This window comes from Suricata suricatta, chromosome X (genome assembly GCF_006229205.1).
Source record: "Suricata suricatta isolate VVHF042 chromosome X, meerkat_22Aug2017_6uvM2_HiC, whole genome shotgun sequence".
Classification (NCBI taxonomy): Eukaryota; Metazoa; Chordata; class Mammalia; order Carnivora; family Herpestidae; genus Suricata; species Suricata suricatta.
In genome coordinates, this window is record NC_043717.1 from 95,858,616 (window position 1) to 95,879,027 (window position 20,412).

At 43.3% G+C, this 20,412-nt stretch overlaps 1 protein-coding gene, 1 non-coding gene and 2 pseudogenes across 7 annotated transcripts in view; 1 reads left to right on the plus strand and 3 right to left on the minus strand.

The window, feature by feature from the left end:
• The window catches only part of LOC115283916 (protein FAM122A-like), a 97,192-nt gene that overhangs the window by 53,866 nt on the left and 22,914 nt on the right, over positions 1-20,412 (plus strand). The window contains exon 12 of one of the 6 annotated variants that reach the window (XM_029930408.1): positions 15,572-15,691. The exons of the other annotated variants lie outside the window; for them this stretch is intronic. Within the exon in view, the coding sequence (XP_029786268.1) occupies positions 15,572-15,599 (28 nt within the window). The 3' untranslated portion in view covers positions 15,600-15,691. Of the gene's footprint in view, positions 1-15,571; positions 15,692-20,412 lie in introns of those variants that run through there. 6 annotated transcript variants of the gene reach the window in all.
• LOC115283919 lies at positions 1,071-1,452 on the minus strand (annotated as a pseudogene).
• On the minus strand, positions 4,309-4,447 carry LOC115284430. The gene has a single exon (XR_003905186.1). It is a non-coding gene; the product is annotated as a U4 spliceosomal RNA (small nuclear RNA).
• On the minus strand, positions 12,871-13,148 carry LOC115283920 (annotated as a pseudogene).

The following is a 20,412-nucleotide window of genomic DNA, read 5'->3' on the forward strand; positions in this document are numbered from 1 at the left end:
AAAAAATGTGATATTAGATTTCTCTAATTGAAAAAGGCAATTTCAGGGACGCCTGGGTGGCTCAGTCAGTAAGCGACCAACTTTGACCGACAGTTCGTGGGTTCGAGCCCTGCGTCAGGCTCTGGGGGACAGCTCAGAGCCTAGAGCCTGCTTCTAATTCTGTGTCTCCCTCTCTTTCTGCCCCTCCCCCACTCATGCTCTTTCTGACTCAATAATAAATAAATATTAAAAATTTAAAAAAAATAAATAAAAATAAAAAGGCAATTTCAGAATACTTCCCAGTTCAGTGTGACTACTCTGAATCCTATTGTAAGATTATATATGGCAGAGACTCAATTAGCTGCCTTCCCGTCTTTTAATTTCTGAAGCTACGTTGGAAAAATAAAATATTCCAGATCAGTTCCTTATTCAATCTCCTGTATTTGCTAAAACCTTAGTAGAATTTTTTGTCAAACACTGAAAGGAGAGTGAGAGGGCTTTCATGCTGATGGGAAGGGTGAAGAGAGTCCCTCCAGCCTGGCCAGGAAATCTGAAGAACCTCTTGTCCTATATCATTTTCTACTCTTTCTTTGTCCCAGTCATTGTACCAGTTTTTAGACAAGGTCAAGCTGCATCCAGATTTACCAGCCTCTCTATTGAGAGGTACTTAACAAGATGACAGTGACAAGCCAGGGTTCATGGTGATGTAGAATACCATTTCTTGTCCTTGATCTGATCCCAGTTCTCCTGACCAACCTAATCTATATGTTGGTCTTCTTTCCAGCCTAACAAATCCTTTGCATTTTATCCCTTTTGCCAGGCCTCCCACATGGTAGGCACTATTTAAAGATCCTGGTAAACTGTATGTACCAGCTCCAAATAGCATGAGCCCAGTGCCTTCTACCATGCATATGTGCCTTGTGTGCTTAATTTTTTGGTTTGTTGGGGGTTTTGGGGGGGGTTTGTTTTGTTTTGTTTTGTTTTGTTTTACTGCTCTAGTCAGCAGAAGGGAAACTTTATTGAGGCCACAGGGCCTTGGGACTTGGGCAGGAGGCTGCCCTACAGGCAAGGTAATAGCCGGTAGAGGGGCCTTATTTGACCTTCTTGGGGTGCTGGTTGTTGGTATAGCCTCACTTTTTCTTGGCGGCAGTTGACAGTGCTGGGGAGCAGATGAGAATAACACTTGCGGCAGATGACCTCGCCACAGTTGTATTTCTGGGCCAGCTGGCAGGGGGAAAGCCCGGGGATGCCACCCCACAGGCAAAGCACCAAGCGTGGGCGGATTCTTTCTAGATATCCTAGCCTCAGAGAACGAGACCATCCTCCTGCTGTTTGCCCGCAAGAATCAGACACTGCCAGGGAGGGGGGATGCCCTCCTTGCCTTGAGTTTTGGTTTTGACATTCTCAGTGGTGTCACTGGGCTCGATCTTGAGGGCGCTGATCTTACTCATTGGTCTTCACAAAGATCTGCATCTCTGCGTCCACACGGCTGCCACCGCCACCCTGCTCAGCTACCTTGTTCTGGGAACTGCGTCTTGGTGCCTAGTTTGCACAGGATGCTTAATACTTACACTTGGTAAGCAGAAGTAACTTTAAATCTTCAACTTTGGGGGGCACTTCACTGGCTCACTTCGGTAGAGCTTGTGACTCTTGACCTTGGTGTCGTTGAGTTCGAGCCCTGCATTGGGCATAGAGATAACGTAAAAAAACAAAAAGTCAATTAAAAACATAAACATGTTTTTAAAAATCTTCACCTTTTGACGAGTTTTCCATGAATACTATCCTTAAAATCAACTTTACGGAGATAGAAGTTACATTCTTACCACAACGTGCATCCATTTAAGCTTGCAGTTGAGATACAGACCGCTTCCATTGCCACAGAAAATGCCCCCTTGAGTTCATTTCCACACCCGCTGCTGGTTTCAGGTTATCACTGATCTCCTTTTCTTTATCACTATAGATTAGATTCTCTTTTATAATATTTCATATACATGTATAATCACGTAGTAGGTAGTCTTTTGTGTCCAGCTGGTTTTGCTTAGAATATCCTTGAGATCCATCCACGTTGCTTTCTGTATCGATGGTTCATTACTTTTTATTGTGAGTCATATTTCATTGTATACACATGGCACAATTTGTCCATTTGCCTTTTCTTAATGTTTATTATTTATTTTTGAGAGAGAGAGTGAGACAGAGTGTGAACGGGAAAGGGGCAGAGAGAGAGGGAGACACAGAATCCAAAGCAGGCTCCAGGCTCTGAGCTGTCAGCACAGAGCCTGATGCGGGGCTCGAACCCACAGACCATGAGATCATAACCTGAGCTGAAGTTGGACACTTAACCAACAGAGACACCCAGGCATCCCCTGTCCATTCACATTTTCATGGACATTTGGGCTGTTTCCAGTTGGGGGGCGTTAATAAGGCTGCTATGAATATTTGTGTTTTAACTTTTATGTGGATGTATATTTTAATTTCTCTTGAGTAAATATCTAGTAGAATTGCTATATTATAATGGTGAGTGCATGTTTAACTTTATTCAGAAACTGCCAGCCTGTTCTCCAAAGTGATTTCACCATTTTGTATTCCCATCTGCAATGTATATTCATTTGAGTACTTCATGTGTGGTTCATTTAAACAGTGTTTTCATATTGAGATCTTGCTTTTCTAAAGGATTTGTTGTGTTAAATGTTCCTTGAGATAAGAAACCATCAGTGAGAGTAAGGAAATATGTTAAAATGTGTTTACTTAAAATATGTTCTTCAGATTTTATGTGTTTTCAAAGAATTTACCTTGTATATCTTGGGTTTTGTTATTTGGCCAAATACAGTTATCCATCACTGTTTAAAGTGATCAACTAAAGGACATACTTCCTTTAAAAGATAATCCTAGTTGCTTTAGAAAATAAACTTACCTGATTTTCTCCAGAGTCTTCCAAAATTCTTAGGAGTAGCTTCATATGACTTCCCACTTCTTTTTAGTTAACTTCAAGATAAATTCATAGATAAATCATTCTCAAAGAGAAGCTACGGCTTGCTAAACTCCCAGTGACATAGTAATTGTGTATATAGCCTCTCATACTTCCTCCTTATTGGCAGGTGTCTGTAAGAGTCCGACATTATAGATATTTGCCAGTGTCCTGTTGGTTAGGGCCTGTGAGCATCTGGAAAGCTATGAAGCATGGTTTCAGCCTTTAGATCTTGGTGACAAGAAAGAAATTCTTTTTAAATGAAACAAAACAGGGGCTCCTGGGTGGCTCAGTTGGGTAAGCAGTTGACTTTAGCTCAGGTCACAATCTCACGGTTCGTGAGCTTGAGCCCCACGTCGGGCTCTGTACTGATGAGTCAGAGCCTGGAGCCTGCTTTGGATTCTGTGTCTCCCTCTCTCTCTACTCCTCCCCCACTCATGCTTTGTCTCTCTGTCTCTCAAAAGTAAACATTAAAAAAATTAAATGGATCAAAACACTAGATGTACTTTGTCTATTTCACCATACCCAAGATCCGAGGGTTTGTAGAACCTGTTACCAAGCAACAAGCTTTGCTAATATCACTTTAGCATATAGGAACTCTAGTGTAAATTCCAGGATTGTTTGAGTCTTGTTTGGGATTCCTCAAATGCTGGGCACGATAATGAAGCCATTTGTATACTACAAAACCACATTCACCGGGCTCTCAACTAAAGGATTTTGATATCTCCTTTTCTACATTGTAAAATCAGGAGTAGTGTGCTTCCCTCTAGGATTTCTATTCCATCATAGATGGTCTGCACAAAACAGACTAGTACTGTTTTCGTCTGTGATATAGGACCCACAGTAACACTTCACATTTGTGGGCTATTTGGGGTCATTTGGCAATGCCTGCTCTTCACAAGAGAAGTAACCCCTTCTGCTCTTAGCTTTTTTTGTTTCTATAAGAAGCTTTTCTTTAGTCTCCAATTTTTTTAATGTTTATTTATTTTGAGAGAGAGAGAGAGACAAAGCGTGAACAGGGGAGGAGCAGAGAGACAGGGAGACACAGAATCCAAAGCAGGCTCCAGGCTCTGAGCTGTCAGCACAGAGTCCGACGCGTGGCTCGAACCCACAAACTGTGAGATCATGACCTGAGCCAAAGTCGGACGCTTAACCTACTGAGCCACCCAGGAGCCCTAGTCTCCAATTTTCTTGAGGCTATTTAAAAATATTATTTAGTCTATACAAGAGCTGATCTTTTCTTTATAAATCAAATACATTCCAGGTTTACTACATTATATTGAACTTTTCTTGGTTGTAAGCCTTTCGAGGAACCTGGATTCATCTCTGACTCTGTGGAATTATTTTTCAGTGCTAACTGCACCAGACATTTGTCTGGTTCAAATTCTTTGAGTGGTTCAGAGTCCCATATTGTTTCATATGAACGAAATGGCTCTTTTTAATTAGCAATAATCGCGCTTTGGATAAACCTCATTGGCCAGGATACTGCCATTGCGCAAAGTTACTGAAATGGCTCTTTTTAGACACGAAGCACACATCTCGGGAAGTTGGACAGCAGGAGCACACTTTGAGAGATGAAGCAGATTAAGAGAACCTAGGCACCGTGTACCTACTGATGTATTATTTATTGTATTTAGATTCTGCTTCTTTCCCCAAAGGACTTGAAGCAGAGACAATTGAAGCTGATACAGCTTGTCTTTGTTTCTTCCCACCCAGCTTTCTGCTGCCTGGTTCCCTCCAGCTGCCCAGGTGCCAGCCTCCCTCCTCCTCCCCTAGTATCTGCCTAGGTCTGTTCTCTTCCAGAAGTGCCAGCGCCAATGCACCAGAGCCACATCTTCTTCCCTCTTCTAATCAAAAACCCCACCGTATGTGGAGAAAAGGGAACACTCTTGCACTGTTAGTGGGAATGCAAACGGGTGCGTTGCGTGTGGAAAACAGTGTGGTTCCTCAAAAAATTAAAAATAGAACTACCCTATGATCCAGTAATTCTACTACTGGATGTTTACCCATAGAATAACAAAAACACTAATTCACAGGGATACATGCACCCCTATGTTTATAGCAGCATTATTTACAATAGCCGAATTATGGGAGCAAACAGCATCCATGGATAGATGAATGAGCAAAGAAGAGGTGGTATATATACAATGGAGTATTACTCAATCAAAAAAAAGAGAATTGAAATCTCACCATTGGCAACAACATGGATGGATCTAAAAGGTATTATACTAAGTGAAATAAATCAGTGAGAGAAAGATAAATACCGTATGATTTCACTCATACATGGAACCCAAGAAGCAAAACAAACGAACATAGAGAATGGGACAAACCAAACAACTATAGAGAACAAGCTGGTGGTTAGCAGAGAGGAGGTGGATAGGAGGGGAGGATGGGTGAAATAGGCAAAGGCGATTAAGGGTACACTGATCTTGATGAGCACCCAGTAATGCACAGAAGTGTTGAGTCACTATATCGCGAGCCTCAAGCTCATGGAACACTGTATGTTAACTCTACTGCAAAGAAAACCTCCAACCCTATCAAGTCTGCATCAATTTGGACATCCTGATGAAAGTTCTTCACAGGACATTTGAAGTGGCCAGTACATTTAACCCTGGGGCATAGTGGCCAGGAGATGATGTAGCTGGAAGCTTCCATCCCCTTCCTGCCCTCTCTCAGGCAGAACAAAGAGCGGGTAGAAGCCATGGGCCTTCTCTCCTCTATCCTCATTTTTGTCCCCGTTTGTTTAGGAACAAACAGACTTTGGAGGGTTACTCAGTGCCCAAGTTGCTCCCTGGGTACAATAATGGCACCTACAGCAGGGAGTTATTGTGAAGACAAAATTATCTGCAATATGCAAAACGCTAAGCCGCCTAGCACATCATAAGCACACAATTTTCTAAGTGCTTGTTATGATTGCTCTTCTTTGTCAGCTGGTCTCTCAAAGGAAAGGAAGAGGCCAACCCTAGGTACCTTCCAATCTCCCTTTCTAGACATTCGTGGTATGCTGCACTGGGTTTCCATTTCTGCATGGGTTATAAAGCTTCCTTTAATATAAGTTTAAGGGATGGGGCGCCTGGGTGGCTCAGTTGGTTAAGCCTCCGACTTCGGCTCAGGTCAGATCTCACATTCGTGGGTTTGAGTCCCGCATCAGGCTCTGTGCTGACAGCTAGCTCAGAGCCTGGAGCCTGCTTCCGGTTCTGTGTCTCCTTCTCTCTCTGCCCCTCCCCCTCTCATGCTCTGTCTCTCTCTATATCAAAAATAAATAAAACATTAAAAAAAATTAAAAAATATATATATGTTTAAGGGATGTCTGCGTAGCTCAGTCAGTTAAGCATCTGATGCTTAATCTAAGGTCAGATCTTGATCTCAAGGTCGAGAGTTCAAGCTCCTCATTGGGTTCTGCACTGGGTGTGAGGCCTACTTAAAAAAGAAAGAAAGAAATCCAAGTAGGGAAAAGTAAGTTGATTTAAGCAGAATCGTGGGGTATCAAGTGGTATGTGGATGTGGCAAAGATATTGATGAATATAAGTAAATGCTTCCTTCAGTGACTCCCCATCACTAGAATAAGGTCAAACCATAGTGGAGTGGCCACTCGATTTAATATTGTACCATGAAATATTAGTATAAATTATTAATATTGCTATCCCTCCAGCCTCCCAGCACTCCTGATCCCCTCTAGCTTGCTCTGCTTTTTATTTTTGCTCTAGGATTTATCACCCTCTAACATTTTCTTTTTTTTTATGTCCTTGATCCTCAGTTTTCTTTTTTTTGTAGTTTTACTATTTATTTTTTTCTTTTATAGTTTATTGTCAAGTTGCTTTTTATATAACACCCAGTGCTCATCCCAACAAGTGCCCTCCTCCTTGCCCATCACCCTTCTTTCCCCTTTCCTCTCCCCCATCAGCCCTCAGTTTGTTCTCAGCATTCAGGAGTCTCTCATGGTTTGCCTCCCTCCCTCTCCTTACCTATTTTTCCCCTTCCCCTCCCCCATGGTCCGCTGTTTTCTCCTGTTCCGCTTATAAGTAAAAATATATGGTGTCTGTCCTTCTCTACCTGACTTATTTCACTTAGCATGACATCCTCGAGGTCCATCCGCTTTGCTACAAATGGCCAGATTTCATTCTTTCTCATTGCCATGTAGTACTCCATTGTGTATATATACCACGTCTTCTTGATCCACTCATCAGGTGATGGACATTTAGGCTCTTTCCATGTTTTGGATATTGTTGACAGTGCTGCTATGAACATTGGGGTACATGTGCCCCTATGCATTAGCACTTCTGTATCCCTTGGGTAAATCCCTAGCAGTGCTATTGCTGGGTCATAGGGGAGTTCTATGGATAGCTTTTTGAGGAGCCTCCACTGTTTTCCAGAGCGGCTGCACCAGTTTACATTGCCACCAACAGTGTAGGAGGGTGCCCGTCTCTCCACATCCCCACCAGCATCTATAGTCTCTTGATTTGTTCATTTTAGACAGTCTGACTGGCGTGAGGTGGTATCTCAGTGTGGTTTTGATTTGTGTTTCCCTGATGATGAGTGATGTTGAGCATCGTTTCGTATCACCCTCTAACATTGTCTATAGGTTACTTACTGTTTGTCTCTCTTCATTGGAATGTAAGCCCCTCCAGGGCAGGAACCTTTTTCTGGTTCTCTTCATTAAGTGAAAACAGTGCCTAAGACAGTGCATGGCCTGTTGGAGATGCTCACTAAGTATCTGACCAGGGACTGAATGAATGACAACAGTATTATAATCAGGTCCCACTCTATTTTCCAGCCTCCCCTCTTGTCCTTCTCTTCTGTGCATGTCACTGACATGAGCAGTTTCCTGTGCACACCATTTGCTCTGCTATCTCTGTGCATTCACCTACACTCTTACCTCTGCCCTGAATAAATACTCACGGATCTATACAAAGATGTGGTTACAAAATTGTTCATCACCGTCTGAGTTTGTAGCAGTGAAAACTCTTGAAACAGACTCAATAGCCATCAATCAGAGTTCAGTTGGAGAACTCATGGTAACCCTCACTGGAGGAAAGACAACTTGGCACTATCAAAATTAGAAATGCACATAGCCTTTGAATGAGCATTTCTCCTTTGAGGAGTTTATCCCACAGATATCTTGCTCATGTACCAAACAAGTGTGTCTTGGTGACTCACTGCAGTGCGCTGGTCACTCCTATTAGACACAGCAGTGACAGAACTCATTACATTATTATGTGGGGCTATATTTATTGATGTGGGACGATCATAATAGCTAACATTAATTCAGTGTGCCACGTGCCAGGCACTGTGATAAGTGTTTTTATATATTTGTATCTCATTTAATCCTCATAACAGCCCTGTGAGGTCGTTCCTATAATAGTCCTCATTCTACACAGGAGGAAATGGATTCAGGGAGGTTAATTTTCTTGCTCAAGGTCAGACAACTAATAAGTAGCAATGGTGAGATGTCTGAAATGTATTATGACAAAACAGTACATATACTATGATCCACTTTTCTGAGAAAAAAATACACGTAGATATGTAAATGTATAGATGTGCCCAGAAAAAGCTCGGAAAGAAATATGTCAACATATTAACCGTAGGCTGATGCAGTTGTGGGTGGGTTGTCTTTTCTTCCTCTTGCTTATAATTTTCTGATTTTCTGGTCTAATTTGGGAGCTGACTTGGAGGGAGGAAGTGCGGCCAGGAGGCGTGAATTACTTGTGGAATTTTAAAGATGGGTACATTTTTAAAAGCTCGGTGGTGGTGTGGAATAGTGACACAGATTTGTGGGAAGTGTTTCTAGGCTGAGAAGAAAGAAACACTAGCAAGGAGGGAGAGCTTGCCCAAAAGGAAAGAGGATGGCTCCAGAGGCAAGTGCAGTAGAAGGCGGGAGAACCTAGCGTCAAGGGCACTGGTGGGAGAGGCAACCTTGAGGAGAAAGCCCCTCGTTTCCATGACGCTGAGGGGTGGAGGACAAGCAGATGGGGGGGGGGGAAAGGCAGGGAACTGGGGCAGGATGAGGGGGCGAGGGAGAGAGTCCCTGCCCAGTGACCTGAGTCCTATCATTGAAATCCAAAGCTGGCCCTCGACTGAGGGGTCGGGTGGAGGGGGTTGGGCAGGGGATCTGAGGAGAGGGAGAGGATTTGGAACAATCACTGAGAGAAATTTGATATAGATATATAAAAGGACTGCCTCGCAGCCCTTGGGGCCCCGCTGAGGCTGGCTGGCCTGGCTTTGTAGCGGAGCCAACTTCATGACCTTCTCCAGCAATAGCCAGCAGCCTGGGGGTGGGGGGTTGGGGGTGGAGAGAATGGGTGGTGGGGTTTTCATAGGGCTGGGGATTGGCAGAGCAGGTGCTGCAGAAGGACACGAGGAGAGGGAGTCCAGGGGTCAGTGCTAGCATGGCTAAATGGCTGGTCATGGGGCTGACCTGGAAGGAGGAGAAGATGCCAGCAGGCTTACCGATGGCGTCTGGGAAAGGAAAAGGGAGGAAGGACAGGCTGGTGGCCATGTGGGCCAGAGAGTATAGAGGGAGACCAATTAGAAGCTGACATCAGAGGGGTGTTTCTGAGTTTGAGATGTTGAACGGTCTCCAATGGAGGCCTGGGGGGAAGTGGGAGGCGCGGCAAGAAACTGTGCGGATAGAGGGGGGAAGACAGCGTTGAAATAACGCCGACCTGACAGAGGACCGTTTGGCAATATCTGTCAAAATTACAAAGTCACATTCCCTTTCATCCAGCCATTCAGCTTTGAGGAGTTTCTCGTCCAGATATACGTACTTGCTTTTGTGCACAATGAATGCGGAAGGTGAGTCTTTACAGCCCTGTCTGTAACGGCTACAGATTGGAAGCAATCTGAAAGTCCATCAATAGTGATTTCGTTCGTTAAACAAATCGTGGTTCATAAAATGGAATGCTAGGCAGCAGGAGAGAGGAGGACGTTTCTCTTGCTGAGTGGGAGAGGCCAGGCGCCGATCCGTGGGAATAGTTCACAGCCTATTTGCTGACACATGCATAAAACCTCTCCAGACGATACATAAAAACTGCTCATATGGGTTATCTCTGAGGAGGGAGAGCTGTTGGCTGGGTGACAGGGTTTGTTCGGAAAGGAACTTCTCATTTGTCCTTTTGTTTTACAGATTTCCCCCCCCCTTTTTTTTTTGCCTTATGGAAGTATAATTGACAAAAGTTGTATATATTCGAGGTATACAATGTGATGTACCTTTTGAATTTTAGTCATGTGAATATATTACACAGTGAGGGAATAAAATAATTAACGAATAATGTTATATATAGACTAATAACATGTATCTATACGTAATTTGGATCTCTTTTATAGATATTAAGTCATTAAAATAAAAGCACAACAAAAACTCACACCAGAGAGTTTGCCTCAAACCAGTTTGCCTCGGTAATGGGTGGGAATTTGGATGCCATGAAATTGACCATGTGTCAATAATTGCTGAGGCTGAGTGATGGGTATGTGGGGTTCGTTTTCATCTGAAATGTGAAATCCGCACTTTTGTAGGGCAAAAATGTTCATATTGCAGCAATGTCATGCAATTTAAGCTAATGCTGTTCTCATTATTTTTTGTAAATTTTCCATAACATAGAAGTTTTCAGAGACAGGAAAACAAGTGAGCTCCCACCATGCTCTTGCTAGGAATATTCATGTTCTTTCTCATCCCAGCTCTAGTATCTTATAATTGCATGGAAATTCCCATTCCCCCGTCAACTTCTGAAACAACAGTACTATCTCTCTGATTCCCTTTATTCTGGGACCCGGTACTATTTTCAGGATCTTTCCTGTGAACAGCAACCTTCTCCCCACCCTGTCGTGTGTTAATTGGGTACCACCTTATCCTTCTTGCTGGTAAAGTTCATCCTGTTCTCAAAAAAAATCACATCTTTAGTTTTTTATGATCACTTGACGTTTTCTCTTCCTGCCTCGCAGTCTATTATTAACAATCCTAACTAATTTGGGGCCATGCATTTGTCCAGGTTGCGTATATCAGTCTGGGGGCTGAGGTCGCTAGGACATTCAGTATACAGCACTGCCAAGTTCATCCTGTGCCATCAGTAAGCACACTTACGGTCAACCTTTCAGCTTCAAGTTGTTTTGCTTATGTGCATGCTTCTGCTAATCCATGCCTGTTGTCTGTCCTCGAGAGGCGGGTGGCTTTCCCTTGCTGCCTACAGGCCCGGGCTGCTTCCCTGTGTCCCACAGTCTGTCGGTCAGCTCTGTTTGTGGATGCCCTTAGTACCCCAAACTTAATTAGTTACCCCAATTTGAAGCCTCCCCTTTACCTCCTCTGGAAACAGCCGCCTGAGATCCCCTTCCCCAGGCAGCCTGGGTCTGGCATGCCTTGTCTGTACTCTCACAACCTCCTTTATCATACCAAAATGTGTTGGCCTTTCTTTTTCCTATTCATCCTAGACTACGAACTCTTGGGGTTGTGATCCTTGAGGATCAAGCCTGTGTCTTGTTCTCCCTTGAATATCTCACACTGAGCCCAGCATCAGGCACATGGTTAAATGCTCGAAATAATACATTTTTACAATTTGAATTTAAAATACTTCTGACATATAGAAAATTGTCTGCAAAAATCGCAGAAAGAACTTTCACATGCCCTTTATCAAGATTCATCTGTTGTTAGCATATTGTTACACTGACCATTCTACACACACACACACACACACACACACACACGCACACACACCACCGCACATTTTTGTGTGTGAAACACTGGGGAGTAAATCACAGACATCATATCCGTTTGCCCTCAATACATCAATATGTGTTCCCTAAGAACAAGGACATTCTGTTAGATAAACATGGTAAAGTTGGCAAATTCAAGAAACATAACGTTAGATACAGCATACTCCAAATCTGCTAATTGTACCAAGAATGTCCTTCGCAGCTATTTTTTTTTCCTGGTCCATGATGCAATCTAGGATCACACATTCTATTTAGCTGTCATTTCTCCTGGTTCTCTCAAGTGTCCTTCCATCTGGAACAGCCCTCAACCTTTGTCTTTCATGACATCAGCGTTTTGGAAGAGTATGGGCCAGTTATTTTGTAGAATGTTTTCCAGTTGGAGTTTGCCTAATGTGTCCTCATGATGAGAGGTCATGCATTTCTAGCATGAGTAAAACATTAGACGGGATCCAATGAGGGTTGGTGATGTTAACTTTGATTAACTGGTTAAGATGACGTCTGCCATGTTTTTCCAGTGTAAGGATACAACTGTTCTTTTTTGTACTTGATAACTAATGGACGGGGAGATACTTTGAGACGATTAAATAACATGTTTCTCATAAAACTTTCACTCACTAGTTTTAGGATCCATTGATGACTCTTGCCTAAATAAGTTTTTACTATGGTGGTTGTCAAATAGGAATTTTCAAAATAACACCTATGCATTGAGTAAATGAATCGCTCGTTTGTCCTACAGAAGGAATGCCTCCTTTGCTAGGACAGCAGCCTCTGGCTGGCTGCAAGAGTGAAGTGTAGGTGGAGACAAGCTGGCAGTGCTTGGAAGGCTTAAATGAGGTCACTTCTGCTCTAAGCCCTGCTTGCATGTACCAGGACCCCAAATGGACTCTGTGGCCTTCCCAAGATGGTGAGATGGTCTGCACGCTGAGGGCCAGCAGCAGCAACTTGCTTAGTCAGCCCCATGCCTGGGGGACCCATGCCTGCCTACTCTTACTGTTTTCCATCAAACTTGAGAGCAGAAAGGATAGAGATGGGGAGCACTCTTACCTTCCATTTTGACTTATTTGAGAAACATAAAGCAGAATTCAGGATTCCACCCAATTTTTTCGGCCATTCTGGAGACCCACATTTCTAGGCAGTGGGATTGAGGCGTTGTTGTTGTTGTTTTAATTTTGTTACACAAATTCATTTATAATAAGCTAGCAATGTTTTAAATGGTGGACCTTCTACTGGTCTTTCAACTCCTTCAGTCTTCTGACGACCGACTTTACTGTGAGAGCAGAAATGGTGTTATAGGTCCAGACACTACCTGCTACAGTTTTCATACAGGAACCACAAGGCCAGATCCCCACACTCATCTTTTCATGTTAGTTTTGCCACAGAAGGAGCAACTGTACTTGGTGTGCTAGGTTATTTCAATCTTCTTCACCATTTTCCACAGGGAGGCACCACAATGGGTCTTGTATTTACTGATGATTCCAATCTTCGTTCTGCATTTAGCCATGTCACTGCAAACTAGATCTGAGCCCAGAGGGTCAAAGCATCATTTTCATGTGGGTTCCTGTATAGAAAAGGAAAGTCATCATGACTACATGGAGGGCAGAGGGAAGTACATGGTGGAGCTACTTCTGTTTGGGGACTGTATTAGTTTCCTAGAACTGTTGTATCAAATTACCACAAACAAGGAGGCCTAAAACAATAGAAATTTATTCTCTCACAGTTCCAGAAGCTAGAGTTTGAGATCAAGGTGTGGCAGGGGCATGCCCCCTCTGAAGCCTCTAGGGCAGGATCCTTTCTTGCATCTTCCGGCTTCCAGTGGCCCCTGGTGGGCGTTTCCTGGCTGCACATCTTCATTCTCTGCCTCTGTCTCCCTCTGGCCATTTTCCCTGTGTGTCTGCATTTGTCTTCACGTGGCATCCTCTCCGTGTCTGTGTCTCTGTTCAAAGTTCCTTCTTCTTATAAGGGAATTGGTTAAATTGGATTAGGGCCGACCATAATAACCACATCTGAGCTTGGTTACATCTGCCAAGACTCTAATCCAAATAAGGTCACATTAACAGGTACCCAGGGTTAGGGCTTCAGCCTATTTTGCGGGGGAGGGGGACTGATTTAACCCATAATAGAAACCATGTCTGAAATCTACCTCTTCTGGGAACACAAAGTCCTACACATGCTGGTCTTGCCTGGCTTGCAAACATGTAAGGAAGGAAAATGAGCCAGGCAGACATCCTCAGCCCCCTTGACATAGGCTTTGGACATAATTTTCAAATGACCACAAGCTGTTCGCATAGCCATACATAGAGAACAATAGTAGAGAACAGGAATAGTCTACAAGGCCCTGGCCCCTGCATTCCTTCATAGAATTCTCATAATTATGATATAAATATTTGTTACCATTTGACAGATGGGGAGCATGAGACCCAGAAAGATGAAGTGACTTCACAAGAGTCACACAGCTACTGATACCAAATTTCATGCCCAGCAGGGTGATGTCCATGAAGCGGAGAGCCTACCCCATGGCAGGCCATCAGTAAATATTTGTTGCCTGGATGAGTGAATGAAACACTAATTCTGGGACGTTATCTCTGGCCTCCATTTCCTGATCCATTACTCTTTCCACTGTACCTCACAAATGACTGAAGACTGAGGTGTGGTCCCAAGACAATGACGTATAGATGTGACTGGGTCAATTCCGGATGTTACTGCTATATTCAATAACCTGAATTGTGTGGTAATGAGCATGTCAGTCTAATTGATTTCTTTTCCTGCTCCTCTTCTGATAAACCAATCAAGAGGCCATTTTGCCAAGATGCTTAGGCATTGATTTTAATTTTACTTGAGCTACATAATTATCTAAAATTATATTGGCACCTAAAGGCAGGCCTTATCACAGGGACCATTTTACTGTAACAATATATCAAGGAAGTAAAGAATTCAGGATGGTACCTTCATATTTGGAAATGGAATATTGATATTCCCTCATGCCCATTTCTGGGTCTCCATCAGCATCACTGAGGTTGCCGGAAAAACTCCACCCAACAAAGACTCATTAACAATGTGCTATGTGTCCAACCACATGCAGGTGCTGGAATGGAGGTGGGGGAAGAAGAGAAGGGAGCTCTCTTCACTTAGACGGATCTTCCAGTCTAAGTGAACTATGTGGGCATCCACATGGGAAACAGTAACCAAAGAGATGTTGACACTTGCTAAGCACCTACTAGGTGCCAGCCACGTGACAAACCCTGTAAGGCATATACTACCCCTATATAACAGATGAGCAAAAACTGAGGAACAGAGAGGTTGGGACAACTTGCCCAAGATCGCATGACTAGTAAGTGGCAGAACTAGGATTCAAACCCAGCAGGCCTGTGACTCAACAAAAGAGAATAATATGAGATGGCTTAGAGGCAAGTACTTGCTTGCATAGGCCAGATGAGATGCACTCAAGAAGCTTCCGTGAGATGCATGGAATCTAGAAAGCCAGGATGGGGCCTCTGGGAGATAAGACCGTGTCAGGAAGTTGACAGCTTGCAGCAGGTGCTCCCATACCAAATCCCTTTATAACTTGCCCATTACAGCCACCTGTTCCCACTGTGGGCTCAGGCTCTGTCCATCTCGCCTGGTGTACTTGGGAAGGTGGTGAGGAGAAGCCAGTACACATTTCTACCTTCAACTCAAACTGTCCCCTCTCCAAGGCTAGCCAAACTGTTACTCTTCCAAGTGCGTGACCTTGTGGGGCAATTTCTTCACATTTCTCAACCCAGAAGCACAGCCCCCTTGAGCTGAGAGGAGCCTCTTTTGAGACCCACAAGACCCCACACTCTCGTGGCCTGCGCTCTCCGTCCTTTCCTACCCTTATGCTTCTGTTCACATAGAAGGCATGGGAGGAATTTAATGTGTTTTTGCTTTTTTTTTTCCCCGTGGCAGGGAGAAGAGCTGGCTTAGTCAGATATAGAATCTTCCCAGTCTGCTCAAGGCATTGCCAATCAAAAAGCCTTCATCTGAAACATCAGATCTGTAGATTAAAATAAAAGAAGGGCATACACATTCTTGGACTTTTTTTTTCACCCGGTGAAGAAAAGAAAAAGTTTCTTAAGTCTGTAGTTCTAATTCTCAAGCGTCAAGGGGTGTGGGGAGGCAGGGTAGGGTTCTCTCAAAAGAAACATGGACTAAATGAAAGGTTTTGTAGGTTACTTAAAAGAAACGCAGAGTTGTGCTCAGATTTTTTAAAACTTTTTAAAAAAATGTATTTATTTTTGAGAGACAGAGAGAGAGACAGAGGACGAGCAGGGGAGGGGCAGAGAGAGGGAGATACAGAATCCAAAGAAGGCTCCAGGCTCTGAGCTGTCAGCACAGAGCCTGACACGGGGCTCGAACTCGAACTGTGAGATCATGGCCGTGAGCTGAAGTTGGATGCCTAATTGAGCCACCCACGCACCCCTTTAACTTTTGATTTTGAAGTAAGTATGGAGTCACAGGAAGTTGCCCTTCACCCACTCTCCCCCAATGATTACATCACACATAATTATAGTGCCCTGTAAAACCCAGAAAATGGACATAGGTACAGTGTGTATGTACAGTTGTATGCCATTTCATTACATGTGTAGATTTGTGTGACCGCCATCACAATCAAGATAAAAAACAAAGATCTCCCTGGCGCACCCCTTTGTTATCACACTCACCCTGCTCCCTACCCCCCATCACCATCCCTAATCTCTAGTAACCATTCATTTATTCTCCCATCTCTGTAATCTTGTACTTTAAAGGAGCACCTGGGTGGCTCAGTTAGCTAAGCATCTGACTCTTGATTTCAGCTCAGGTCATGATCTCATGGTTCATGGGATTGAGCCCAGTAATCGGCTCTGGGCTGACAGTGCAGAGACTGCTCCAGATTCTCTCTCTACCTCTCTCTCTGCCCTTCCCCCATTTGTGCATGCACACATGTGCTTTTTCTCTCAAAATAAATAAACCTTAAAAAAAGATTTCGTGGGGTGCTTGGGTGGCTCAGTTGGTTAAGCATCCCACTTCGGCTCAGATCATGATCTCATAGTTTGGTTCGTGAGTTTGAGCCCAACATGAGCTTGCTGCTGTCGGTGTGAAGCCTGCTTCGTATCTTCTGTCCCTCTCTCTCTCTGCCCCTCCCCCACTTGTGCTCTCTCTTTCAAAAAGAAATAAAACATTTAAAAAAAGATCTTGTATTTTAAAAAGTACAGTTCCCTTAAGAAAATGAATTGGCACCTCCAGTTTCACAAACTCTCAGGCTTAGAGGAGTGACTTCTCCAGCCCATTTCCCACTGCATGTCCAAATCGCCTCTCCAGGTCTTTCAAGTGTCTGTCCAGGTGCTACAACACACAAACCAGAACCTTCTTTAGGATCTTAGGAGTATTACGGTATGTGATATAAATATTTAGAGCAAGGACATTGTTTCCTCCTATAAACGTATTTAATAATTGTCAAAACTTTTTCCCTTAGATTAAATATTACAAAAGGCTCTCTCCTGTGCTGATTTTCCCATCACACCCTGTTCTGTCGCAAACAGGCATCTCCGTTTTCCACTCTTTTACCTGGTGAGAGGGATGAGATGCAGGAGGCTTGGAAGGCTCACAGATAATGCCAGAAATCCCTTCCTTAACTATAGATTAAATAGTCTGGCCTCCAGCAGTTAGGGGCCTTTCAAATGTAAGTGGTGCATGTGTGGAATTTATGTCCTTGGCTGTGTTATTTATATGATATCTACAAGTCATTCTGGGAAGATAATCCGTGGAGCCCAAGTGCCCGGGTGTCCAGTTGCTCAGGACTCACTTGTGGTGGATAAGAGAATTTCGCAAGGCACTCCATAGCCCATAACATCAGAAAATAATGACTCAAAATTGTGCTAAGACCAGAAGGGGTTAGCACAAGTCAAGCCATAGGGGTTCCATGGGTGGGATTCATTTGGATCCCTACCTCATCTCCGCTGCACTGTTTTGAAATCTTTCCACTTTGCCCAAACTGAACTTGCCCTTCACAAAGAGCAGCTTGTTCTCCTCAACTGAACAGCAGCACTTACACAAATGCGGACTCAGACCCATTACGAGGTGCCCTTTAGAAGAAATTATTTCAAGGGGTACTGGTGGGGAGAGCATCTGACTTTGGGCCAGGAGACACTGCAAGCTAATGCATACCCTCCTCCTTCTTGAACTGTAGCCAGCAGTACCCTAGCTCACCACTTTCAGAGTGGGGGCTCCTGCCTTCCAGAACACCCACTACCTGTAGGTGAAGAGAGTAGGAGCAGTGAGGGAGGAGAGGACACACTGCAGCCAGCTGTGTGTCCCACCCCAAGTGCCACTACTCTTGGTCCACAGCACAGCTTTCAACCCAAAGGCTAAAAGGCCTGAAATACGCATGGTGAATGTAGCTACTCCTTCAGTGTTTCCCCCTAACTGAATAACCTGTGTGTGTAATCTGTAGTTTCCAAAGTGAAAAGGTATCTTCAACTGCTTTAATAATCCCGGCAGGGACTTAGCTGCTTTGGTTTTTCAAGGGGGTAATTTTTGTGGCTACTTTTGGGGTTTTTCTTCAGCCTGTGGTAAGTGGACAGAAGACAGGACCACTTCGTGGTCTGGAAGCTGATCATGGCTCTGACCGTTGCTCACTGGGAGGCCTTCTTGTGGAGGGCAAGTAACTTCAACTCTCCCAGCCTCAGTTTCCTCATCTGCGATGGAGGGATAAATAATGACTGTCCTCCTAACCTAACAAAGGAGGTCATTTAGATAAAAACATTAGCAACATCTTTTTGAAAGTTTCAGAGGGAAAACATCGTGATCAAGACATTCAAATATAGTATTAAAAATAATTTTAAAATGTTCTTCCATGTTTAGAAAAAAATTATTTTTTTGGAATTCGAATGGTTACTTTTACCTATTGTTTATTAAGTTTTTAAAATATTTAACTCCAGTATAGTTAACATACAGTGTTAGTTTCAAGTGTATATTATAGTGATTCAATGGGGCACCTGAGTGGCTCAGTCGGTGAGCGTCCGACTTCAGCTCAGGTCATGATCTCATGGTTCGTGAATTCCAGCCCTGCTTTGGGCTCTGTGCTGTCAGCTCACAGAGAGCCTGGAGCCTGCTTCAGATTCTGTGTCTCCCTCTCTCTCTGCTGCTCCCCCCTCTCAAAAATAAACATTAAACATTTTTTTAAAGTATAGTGATTCAACAAGTCTACTTTACTCAGTGCCCATCATGATCAGGGTACTCTTTAGTCCCCATCAACTATTGCACCCATCCCCTCACCCACCTCCCCTCAGCTAAACGTCAATTTGTTCTTTATAGGTAAGAGTCTGTTTCTTGTTTTTTCTCTTTTTTTTCCTTTGCTCATTTTTCTGTTTCTTAGATTCCACTATGAGTGAAATCGTATGGTATTTGTTTTCCTCTGACTGACTTATTTCTCTTAGCTTATACTCTGTAGCTCCATCCATGTTGTTACAAATGGCAAGATTTCATTATTTTTGTGGCTGAATAATAGTACACACACACACACACACACACACACACACACACACACACACACACATATATTCCGCATCTTCTCTATCCATTCATCTGTCAGGGGGCACTTGGGCTGCTTCTATAATGGGGCTATTGTAAGTAATGCTACTGAAAACATAGGAGTGCCTGTATCCCTTGGAATTAGTATTTTTATATTTTGGGGGGAAATACCCAGTAGTGCAACCACTGGATCATAGGGTAGCTCTATTTTTAATCTTTTGAGGAAACTCCATACTGTCTTCTAGAGTGGCTGCACCAGTTTGCATTCCCAACAACAGTGCACAAAAGTTCCTTTTTCTCCACATCCTCGCCAATACTTACTGTTTCTTGTGCTGTTCATTTTAGCCATTCTGACCCCCATGTGAGGTGATATCGCTTTGGGGTTTTGATTTGCATTTCCCTGATGATGAGTCACATTGAGTATCTTTTCATGTGTCTGTTGGCCATCTGGATGTCTTCTTTGGAGAAATGTTTGTTCATATCTTTTGCCCATTTTTAATTCAATTATTTGTTTTTGGGGGTGTTAAGTTGTGTAAGTTCTTTATATATTTTGGATACTAATCCCTTATTAGATATGTCATTTGCAACTATCTTGTCCCATTCAGTGGGTCGTCTTTTAGCTTTGTTGATTGTTTCCTTTGCTGAGCAGTAGCTTTTTATTTTGATGCAGTTCCCATAGTTTATAGTCATTTTTATGTCCCTTGCCTCAAGGAGACATATCTAGAAAGATGTTACTATAACCAATGTCAGAGAAATTACTGCTTGTGCTCTTCTAGGATTTTTATGATTTTGTATCTCAACATTTAGGTCCTTAATCAAATATATTTTTGTGTATTATATGTTAGTATAGTGTAAGAGAGTGGTCCAGTTTCATTCTTTTGCATGTAGGTGTCCAGTTTTCCCAGCACCATTTGTCGATGAGACTGTCTTTTTCTCATTGCATATTCTTTCCTCCTTTGTTAAAGATTAGTTAACCATATAATTATGGGTTTATTTCTGGGTTTTCTATTCTTTTTTTTTTTTTTTTGAGAGAGAGAAAACAGGGAAGACAGGGAGAGAGAATCCCAAGCAGGCTCCAGCTAAGCATGGAGCCCAACTCAGGGCTCAATCCCACAACCCTGGAATCATGGCCCAAGCTAGAATCAAAAGTCAGATGTTCAACCGACTGAGCCACTCAGGCGCTCATGCGTTTTCTATTCTTTTTTATTAATGTGTTTATTTTTGTGTACCATACTATT